This window comes from Calypte anna, chromosome 15 (genome assembly GCF_003957555.1).
Source record: "Calypte anna isolate BGI_N300 chromosome 15, bCalAnn1_v1.p, whole genome shotgun sequence".
In the NCBI taxonomy this organism is placed as follows: domain Eukaryota; kingdom Metazoa; phylum Chordata; class Aves; order Apodiformes; family Trochilidae; genus Calypte; species Calypte anna.
In genome coordinates, this window is record NC_044261.1 from 8,705,280 (window position 1) to 8,716,245 (window position 10,966).

Sequence of the window (10,966 nt, forward strand, 5' to 3'; positions counted from 1 at the left end):
AGGACTTAGGCTTCATCCATCACTTATAATTTTAGGAATAAATGCATCATAGAGACAAACTTGTAGTACATGAATAAGGCAGTTATATCCACTACTGAAAGTATTTGTTGCTTCATCAACATAGCAATCATTACATGATCAACAACTCATTTTTTATAGTTCATAACACAGTGAACTGAAGGGTCTTAATGCATGAAAGCAGCCCAAGCCATATAGAAAGCTAAGAAAAACAGGAGGGTTTTGTTGATATCTGAAATGAAACAAAAAGGGCCCCAAAAGTTTAGGGAAATTGTAATTTAATGTTGGGTTTCAAAGCAAATGTTTGACTGACTTACAGCCAGATAATCAACTTGTGTACACTGGTGTGTATCTCATTAATTCAGTGCAGCTGTGTTTACAGCTGTGCCTGTGCTGGGAATCTGCCTGACTGCATCCAAAGTCAAAGATTTCACACACAGAGTTGTGTGTGTGTGTGTGTGTGTGTGTGTGATGTACAAATGTGAATCCTGAAAGAAAAAAGATAAGTGGGTAATGAGCTAATTGAGATGATTTACCTTCTGGGTCAGTGAAGAGAACATGACTATGTTACAGGCCAGTGTATTTAACAGATTCACTTGGCTATGATTCATGTTTGTACCTAGTCCCCATTAATTGCAGCTGTATGCAAAAATCAGTATTTTTAATATAGAAACCAAAGTTCCCCCTTAGCCAACTTGTTTGTGGGCCTGACTGACCCACAGAATGACTGCAACCTGACTGTGGGAAGAGAGGAGAACAGAACAGAGAAGAATCCCATCCTTTGTGTCCCATTGCTTTCTGTCCCACATGTGCCCTTCTCCCACACTTCCCTTCTGTGCTTTGTGCCTGCCTAAAGCTTCTTGGCTGGAATCTTTCCCCGTCTTTTTGCTATTCTGCATTTTTCCTTATTCACATTCTTTCTTGCCTTCTGGACCCAAGATTTAGTAGCTCTTCCCTTAAGGCTGTGACCCTCAGAAAAAATTAATATGGTAGTTTCAAAATACCATAGTTTAAATAAGTTGCACCTGATGACCAGGAAAGAAGAGCAGCATTATCTAAGAGGTTCCATATTGAATGTTCAAACTATAAAAGAAGAGTGTGAGTCTTTAATTTGTAAAAGATTATTACAGTAAAATTGTATTAATATAAAAATTTTTAGATACAATTTTGATATAGTTGAACTACATTTTCGTTGTAATTTGTAACATCATTTTCTCAGTTTATTCATTATGAAGGATCTTGTAAACTGGATGGTAAGTGTTGATTCAGCAAAGAACAAAAGTATGTAACTTCCACTGAGGTTAGCAGGGCTTGCACAATGAATCAAGTTTTTTTGAAGTGGCTTGTGATTTTTATGGCTTTATTTTGGGGGGATTTCAAATTCATATGGCTTGAAAGAGCCTGATTTTGGGGGAAGACACTGCATGTTCTTTGACAACAGAACTACAAGCTTTGGAAACTCATCGAAACACTAGTTTTCTAATTCACTTTTACTGAAGTCCATCCTTGAGTATGTTGAATCATGGAGTAAGGACATTCTACAGGTCATTTGAAAAGTCTGAAAGATGAGTGAGACAAAACATCACTTCTTTTTTTTTTTTTTTATGTCCTAATTTACTTAGGACCCTGCAGTGGAGAGTCCAGTGCAGTGTCAAGTGTTGTGATATTCATGGATGATATTTCCTAGTGTGCTTATGGTTTAATGCAGTCATAGCTAAACATTCCTCCTGGATTTTAAAATACTTTTTAGTGTTTGGGTTGATTTGAGGCACTGCTTATTGACTGTGTTTAAACAAAATCCTGGGCAGTGCAGTTCCAACCCTGGCAGAAGTAACACAGCTGAAATACATTTCTTCTTGCCTTTGTGGAGATAAGAGGTTGTAAACCTGTTTTAAACCTGGGTCTTAGAACATGGTATGTCACCACAGCTGGGCTGTGCTTTCTTCTGTCCATAAGAGCAGAAAGGATCCAAAGCATGGTTGGTTTGTAGTGATGATAAAGCCTATAAGCCTCATTGTTATGTCACTCGTACCATGCTTCATTCATTTATGGCAAACTCTAGGAAACCTAAAAAAAAATAATTGTTTTCTCACCTGACCTGTGTTCAAGTGTAAATGTAGGAGATCAGCCCCACATCCAATGCATGCAGATTGTATATGCTTTTTTAAAAAAATAACAACTTGCCTATTAGAAGAAACACCAAGCTAAGCAGCATATTCATTAAAATGTTATTAGGTTTGGATTTTTCACTGAAATGCCAAACATTTTTAAAATTTTACCTGGAATAGTTGAAAGATGAGGCCAACTTGTATTACTGAGTTGTTCTTCTCTTAATTTACTTTCCTAGATGGCTATGGTGGTCGTGACCATCTTTCTCCAGATATTTATGAAGAATCAGAAACTGATCCAGGCACAGAGGATATTTCTACTCGAATATTTGTTGCACTCTTTGACTATGATCCGCTGACAATGTCCCCAAATCCTGATGCTGCAGAAGAAGAGCTGCCATTTAAGGAAGGACAAATCATTAAGGTGGGATCTAAAAATAAAAAAAGGACCCAGTAAATACAGGGTCTCTTTGGTTCCCTGTGGAGAAACCAACTCGTGTGACAATAAGTTCAGACTGTATATCTCAGTGGATTTGGAACCTTCTATCTTGTGCTAATGGCTTAAAAGTAATTAGGTAATGGAGAAAAATCCTGAAGTTGCTATTAGGGCCAGACTCAATCAGAGGTTTAGGTGCCAAGACCAAAATTATGACCCTGAGGCCCCCAATGTCCATTGCCACAAACCCTGCAAGAAAAGCTGCTTCAGAGAGGATGTTGTTCCTGCAAAGGTACAAAAGTGCTTAGTGTTGTACCTGAATACTCCTAATAAGTATACACTTAAGCTTAATTAAGGTCTGAAAATGAGATATTTCTTTTTCAGAGTCCTCCTTTTCTGAGACTGGGAAACCTACTCCCTTCTCTGACTATTAATCTAACTACACAAACTGCCTTTAAACAGGGCACAGAAGACAGATCAGCCCTGTTTCAGGAGACAGGGAGTGTTGGGCTGTCAGTGTTTTTAGCCAATCCCCTGTCCCAGCTGGCCTCTTTTTAGGATTGTGAGGATTTGCTGATTTTTTGATTTTAAAAAGCTAACAGATTTTTCTGTAGAATCAGCAAGTGTAAGCATCTCCTCCTGCAGTCGTTTATTTTAGCAGTCTGATAAAATGCAAAATGGGCAAAGTAAGAGGCAAAGGAAACATCTGCTGGTGGTGCAAGGGCAATTGAGGTTTCTCTGTATTCTGAAAGAGAACCTGAAAAAAGGTAGGCTCATTTGTTACACTGAACATTTCAAAGTTACCCTAAAATGGTAACGTAAGCTGTGAAACTACTGACTGCCTTCCCCTGTGCTGGATTGGCTCCTAAAACAAAGGTCTGTATCCTAACCCACAGATTTTTTTTAAAGGTTAAATATTCTAATGTTGGGTATTTTGTCTACCTCCTTACATGCTAGAAGTTTAATGCCAAAAATACTGCACTTTTTTTTTTTTTTAATATATAGATAGCTTGTTTTTCTTTGCAAGAATGTTCACTTCTCTCAGATATTTTAATGACTTCTTCACAAGCACTTAAGAGTTTGGCATTGGAATGTCTAGAGAGCCCACATAAGTTATTTATTATCACTGATGTCTGAATTGTATTTGGGACCATGGTGGTTATTATGTCATCTGCTGCTTTCAATTTCTTACTGAATTGTTGTAAAGATGGATTAGTTTGCATTTCCAAATTACTTCTCATGTCACCTGAGCAGTGGGATGGTGGAGGGTCAGTTCCACCACGAGCTGTATGAAGTCTGTGTTATGGTCACATACACTGTGCTGTGTGAAGTAGTGGAGCCAGGTAAGCCATGGATACCAAGTGTTTAAAAGTGAACAAACACTGTTCCTGCTTTAGAAAGTTGAGGCTATCCAAAGATAATTTAATGAACTCTGATTTTAACTGAAGGGATTACTTTGGGGATTTTTGTTTGGTTTTTTTAAAGAAAATAAAAAACAATTGGGCCTCAACAAGCAACAGTCTATACTCAGTCATCAGATTGGCCTTAAGAAGATAATTTTTGTTTAGAACAGTCCTTAATCTAGGCCTCTGTATCACTTATGCCCTTTATGAATTGACTGAATTTTTAGAATTTCATAGAAATTTTGGGTTTACCTGTTCTCAATGAGAAAAATCATGCTATTTTTATACATCAATTCATATTTTGTGGAAACACAAGCACAGCTTCAACAAGCAGATATATTGAGGGTAATAAGTATAAGGCAGGAATCTGTGATGATATAGAAGTTGTATTCAGTGTAACACTAGGTACAACTTTGCAAATGCTTAATTTTTGATATAGTGCTGCCATGTGAATAATGCCAGAAACATGAGTGTTAACAATACAGCATAGTTTTAGCTTAGCAAAGAGGAAATTGATGACTTTAAATGGTGTCTCTCACTTTTTGTTCATTTGCCTGCTAACAAAAAATGGCAAAATTTTGCTTATGTATCAAAAATCATAAATTAATGTATTTAATTTTGAAGAGTAAGTCACAGTAGTAACAATGTCCCAACTGTAGTCATCTATCATTTAGCAACCCTTTAGCCTGTGTTAAAATTCCTAAATGCTAAAACCTTTGTTGACCAATGTTAAAACTCTAAATAACAGGTTTATGGGGACAAAGATGCTGATGGATTCTATCGTGGAGAAACCTGTACAAGAATTGGCCTTATCCCATGTAATATGGTCTCTGAGATCCAAGCAGATGATGAGGAGATGATGGATCAGCTTCTGAAACAAGGCTTTCTTCCTTTGAACACGCCAGTTGAGAAAATAGGTAAAGAAAACTATATACACTTCCTTCCTTTCCTTCTGTTCCCCACAGAGGAAATGTGTAAAATTAAACAGTGCCTGAGAATGGTTTTCTGCAGTCTTAAAATTCTCTTTTCTCTTGGGGCAGCTGAGAGTGTCCATTTCTCCTTCCAGTATTGAGCAGGAAGTTGAAGAATTCCAGGCACAGAATTCCTTGTGCCTAGAAGGAAGAGAATAGTCAGTGTAGAAGTCTGAATAAAATAAAATAAACATGAATTCTTTTACAGTTTGGCTTTGTAAGAATTGGCAGTTCCCAGGCTATACAACCAAGAATGGCTGAAAATTGTGGAATGATAATTTTGCAGATAAATGATGTTTGGAGGATGCAATGGCTTAGAAAAAGAGGGCAAACAAACTGAAAAAAATTATTTAGGAGATAAACATGCTGGTTGGAAACCTTTGTATGTTTTGATAGGTTTGGTAACCTGTGACCTATTACTTCTGTGCTGGAGAAATATCAACATTGTTACTGGACTGATGTGAAAATTCTGTGGGGAAAAGATGTGCCTTGTTTTCTTTTCCAAAATAACTTTGATAGCTTTCTTTCCCTCCCTCTCCTCATGATGAAACAGAAAGAAACAGAAGGAGTGGCAGGCAGCACCCCGTGTCTACAAGGAGGATGGTGGCACTGTATGACTATGATCCAAGAGAAAGTTCTCCCAACGTTGATGTGGAGGTAAGGACACAGCCCTTTATACTCTGTTGCATTATGGAGCCATAACACAGTTTGATAAGCACTAATGTATATGGGCTCTGGCTGTGCTAAAAAAATGGTAATTCATATTTACAACCATTGCTCAAGTGTTTCCAGGCAGACGTACATGACACCCTGTGACTTCTGCACAATACAGCACAGTAGAACAGCATTCATAATCTGTTGTATTTTGTTGTCTTAAAAGATGCATCTGAAGTTTTGTAAATGTGTGTCTGCTCTGTGATATCTGTCTAGTAAGTATAGAGATATCTTAAACAACAGAGCATTACTAGATATTAATCTCAAAACCAGCTGACCGTTAGCTAGTGCAGTGTTATGGATTTGCCACTTACCTAGATGCAGTCTCCCATCTTTCCTTGTTACCAGCAACAATAGGATAATTTTACATTGTCTTTGTTACATGGTAAGAACCTCAGTCAAGACTTGATGCAATTTTCATGTATCTATGCATTGTGTAGTATACACAGGTAAGTAAGGGTATACTTAAACTTAAAAAAAAAATACAGCTTCCTGCCTCACAGGATTAACTTTTAAGGACCTTTGAAGCCAGGTAGTTTAAGGTTTCCATTTGTTTAGGTTGTTCAAGGCTTCATGGAGCTCAGTTCTGGGGACCTCCAAGGTCTGGTGGCACTCAGCTCAGTTGCTGCAGGGAGTCCACATTTAACAAGCTTTAAAAAAAAAAAATTTAAAAAATTAATAAAGTTTTGTTCCTAAAGTTCCTCAACTGTGTCTTAAAGGTGAAGGAAATATATTAATAGGGCTATCATTAATAAAGAAAATGTTAACCTTTGCCTAACAAACATGCAGTTACATGTTCCTTTTTCTGCAGGCTGAGCTGACATTCTGCACAGGGGACATTATCACTGTCTTTGGTGAAATTGATGAAGATGGGTTTTACTATGTAAGTTGATTTCTGTTTCCTCACTTCAAACTGCTACGAACTGTTAGAGCAATTTCACTTTCTCCTTTAAGAGGAAGAATTTAATCATGGGAGACAATATTCCAGAATTCCTTGCCCAGCTGATTGCTTGTCAATCTTTCAGTTGACAGTGGCTGCCAATCTGCATTTGGAATTTGTTTTTTCTCTTTCCATGGGGTGTTGTGTAAGCTCTTAAGGTCCCAGGTGACCTTTGCAGATATTTTTGCTTCCTCAGTGGTCAAATAGTCAAAAGTATTTTCTTACCTTCGTGGACACCTACATGTGCTTAAATTGAAACATTCACTGACATTTTCATCATGTTGCAGGGTGAACTTAATGGACAAAAGGGGCTGGTTCCTTCCAACTTTCTAGAAGAAGTGCCTGATGATGTTGAAGTCTTTCTATCTGATGCACCCTCGCCATACGTTCACGACACCCCGATGCGTACAAAAGCAAAAAGGGTAAGCAACCAAATAAGAAAAACTTAAATTTTTATTTTCCATTCCATTCTGACTCATGTATAATTTAGGCATTACTTTTAACATTTTAAATCCATTTGCCCATTTAAAATTAACTTCCAAATCTATAAAACATAAATTACTTTACTTAGCCTTCCGCTAGCTCGTTGCATTTGTAAATGAAGAAGCTAAATTTACTATTTGGTTGTAGTTATTACAATACCTCCAATTATCATTTGAGTTTAAGCAGCTTTTCCCTGGTGAAAGTAGTTACTTCCTAATGCTCCTAAGCTACTCTTACTACATGCAATATCCAGATGAAAGCAAAAGTTCTCATGGACAAAGGCTGGTACAAGCATTCCTTTAATTACAAACTGTCAATGAGCTGATGGATAGTGTTCATCTTTCAATCCTTATGACTTCCTGTTCCAAATGGCATTAATTGCCCAGAGACGCCTCTTTATGAAAGACTAATCTTGTTTAGAGTATCTCATTTTTGGTTTTGTTTCATCACTGCAATATTTTTATATATTATATATTTTATATATATTTTTATTTCTTTGCTCATCTGCTTGGAAACAGAAGAAGAGTGTTCATTTCACACCTTAATAAGGCAATGTAGCCTTCACGTAAGTGAGCAACTGAAGATACCAATAGAGATTTCAATTAAAGCTACCTGGCTTATCTAATGCAAGTCTTGAAACTTAATTGTGGGGGAAAAAAAAAAAAGAAATATGTCTCCAAAATCCTTGGCCACAGAATAACAGGCTCTACGCTCTTACTGTACCTAGTCAAGTCAATTTAGTTTTTACAGGAGACAAATCCTCTAAAAGGAATCCTTAGAAATAAATCAATTAGACCTCGCTTTATGAAGGTCAACATTTGGAACATATTTCTTCATAAGCTAAATGTTTGTTTACATAGAAAAGAGAGTTTGATGTCTAACTACCCTACAAACAACAGCTGCATATTGCATTGTTAGCCAACCCACGATGGAAAAATTCCAAGCTCCTATATCCAGAGAAAAAGCACAACACCCCCAACCCTTAAGTAAGATCAAAATGAAACATAAACGGATATGTACCGTAGTTTACAAGGGTATAATTGGTTTTGAAACTCATTACTCTCAAAAGTAGTAACAAATTGCCTGCCTTAAAATGTGTTTTCCATAATCGATTATACCCCAAGTCTGCTTGAGACCAACTCTTCAACAGTTCTGAAAAAAATCCCTTCATACGGTACAGTTTACTCCAGTTTGCCTAGAAATGCACATATGAAATATTAGCAACTGTTTGGTTAACCAATGCAATAAAAGTCTCAGTATGAAACATGCAGCTCACTGAATGAATGCATTAGACTAAATATATGGTATCTTCAGGTGTACGTTGGGGTGCTTTACCAAGTTGTTTCTTTTTTTTTTTTTTTCATTAGAATTAGACCTTGATTTAAAATCAAAGTAGGCTTGAAGCCCCTTTGCTTAACTCAGTGTTGCAAAACAAGCCAGTAAATTGCTAATGTTTGAACCACAAGATAACAGGGGTCCCTATGGCACAGATTCTACCTATGAAAATATCATCATAATTGATAGCATCATATTTTGTCAGCCAGGCGCTGTAGTTAGGGTAGGCTGAGTATAAATATTTCCAGCATTTTCATTCAAGTGCTTTGATGACTGAAAAAAAAAATAAAATAGCTGTTTAAAATATTAGGAATGCTGTCATGTAACTATCGTACAAGCATCCACCTTCATTCAGCAACCTCATAGCTGCAGCATACACATCAAGCAGTCAGGGTCTTTAAGCTTTCTTTGATTGTAATTAAGGTTCATTTTAGCTTTTTGTTTTTCCTTTTTTTTTCTTTTTTTTAAGCCAGTGTGCCATCTTTTCAAATATGTACATAAAGTTTGCTAGCCAATTTTAAAGAAAAGGCATTTACAGGATATTAAAAAAAATAAGTGATCATGTAGCATTTTAAGTAATTTCTGAATTTAAGTAACTTCTGAAAACAGTTTGGCTTCTATAGATTGATAATTTGTAGTAATTAACGAATTTGTTTTCCTTCAATCTATAGCTATACCTATCCCACTTCATTTTTGCACTATCAGAGAACTGAAATGCAAAAATAAAACTAGTTTTGTGGCTTTCGTGGCCATAAATAAATATAACCAAAATATCTTCGAGTGTTTTCTGTTATCTAAACTTTTTCTCAAAATTTACATTTTCCTTAAGCCCATACAATATTTTAAGCCACTAGGTGGCTTAAACTGGCCCTTTTGTTTAAGTGGGTAATGGGACAAGTGATGTTACCAACTTTCTTAATGATGATGGCTTTTAAGCTTTCAAACATTCAATAAATTATAACAATGTACCTAATAGGTTCCTCCTGAGAATACAGGTACATCACGGAGAGCACCATCCCCCACAGTCCATCTCCATTCTGGGTCACCTACGTCACCTATGGGTTCTGGTAGTCCCGGGAGAGGCAGGGATATGTCCTCGAAAAAGAAAAAGGGGCTGCTTTCCAAAGGCAAGAAACTGCTGAAAAAGCTTGGTGCAGTGAAATGATTCATGTACTCCTGGACAACCTGTAAAGCTTCCAGTCTGTGTATTTTTTTTTTTTCCAAACGTCAAAACTAGGGCTTTCATGACTATGCAGTAGTCATACCAAACCTTGGCATTTTTAACTCTGACATCAATAGTAGTAACTATTGGTTATAATGTGAAATAATGTTGGAATAATGTGAAACACTTAATCTAAACAGCAAGGAAAAAGGAAGTGGATTTGTTGCAAATATTTTTTTTCCTAAAAAAATTTTTAAAAATTGTAAGATTAAGACCAGAAGAACATGGTTTTATTTCAAGTCAACTCACCACCTGCAAGTCCACTGGATAAATCTCAGCTTTTAGTCTTCTTTAACCATGAGTGGGGGGGGAGGGGAAGAGAACTCAATTGATTCCTGGTTCAGAGATATCAGCCCACTGTATCAAATCTTTATCATAAACAGAAATGGTCTTGAAACTCCTAGTTTAATCAGCCTTGATGTTTTGCCTTATTAATGCACAATGATTTGTACTGTCTAATAAATATGCAGCGTATACTTTGTATGTACTGTGTATTCAACTGTCTTCATCTTCCCTAAAACAAGGTAATTTAAGATCAAGTACATTACTGACTCCATTCAATGTATGATGTAACTCCTGGGAGTTTGAAAGTGCTGTGCAAAATGCTCTTTTTTGTTTTTGCTTCCCCCCCCCCTCCCAATCAACCCCTTTATATAATTTATTTTCACTAAACAGAAATTAGATGCAGTGTAAATTATTCAGAGACTCACCCCATTTCAACCATGCAACCTCCAGTTCCTGGTTCACTGTTCTAAGTTACCGGGAAAAACAAAACAAAATAAAACAACAAAACCACCTATTACTCCCCAACTGCTTTTCCTGTAGAGGAACAATCCTCAGTTCCAAGGCACTATCAGATTGCTGATGTCAGCTTCAAGATAAAGTGCATGTCTAAAGTTAAAAATACTGTGTTACATACACAGGCCACAGCCAGTAAAAAGGCTGCAACAGGTGATGATTGAATATTAATTGCAATATTGGCATCAAGAAAAAAAAACCTTACACATTGATGGCAGTAATTGGCTGTATTTTGTAATTCTTGTCCATTTGTAAATTGTTTTTACTGTTTATACATACTTTTCAGACTGCCTTTCTTTTTGTAATTTATGGAAGGTTTATAAATGAATGATCAAAGCTTCCCCATTGTGTCTTCAGATAATAATGTAAATTACTGTAAGATACCGTCTGCTAGATTATAATTAAAGAAAATAACTGGCCTAAATTTGTGGTAAAGTACTGTGTGGGTGTGTGCATGTGTACAACTGTTGTGTATTATATTTTATATAAATAAATAATTTGATATTTTGTAGAGTGCAGTATGTTTCGTGAATCTACT

General features: G+C 36.4%; 1 protein-coding gene across 2 annotated transcripts in view; it reads left to right on the plus strand.

The window, feature by feature from the left end:
* The window catches only part of RIMBP2 (RIMS binding protein 2), a 117,898-nt gene extending 106,961 nt beyond the window's left edge, over positions 1-10,937 (plus strand). The window contains exons 23-28 of one of the 2 annotated variants that reach the window (XM_030460645.1): positions 2,366-2,550; positions 4,714-4,882; positions 5,490-5,593; positions 6,462-6,533; positions 6,878-7,012; positions 9,385-10,892. In XM_030460645.1, coding sequence (XP_030316505.1) covers positions 2,366-2,550; positions 4,714-4,882; positions 5,490-5,593; positions 6,462-6,533; positions 6,878-7,012; positions 9,385-9,573 — 854 coding nt within the window. In that variant the 3' untranslated portion in view covers positions 9,574-10,892. Of the gene's footprint in view, positions 1-2,365; positions 2,551-4,713; positions 4,883-5,489; positions 5,594-6,461; positions 6,534-6,877; positions 7,013-9,384 lie in introns of both variants that reach the window. The other variant, XM_030460644.1, reaches the window with a different exon arrangement.
* Positions 10,938-10,966: the final 29 nt, after the last annotated feature.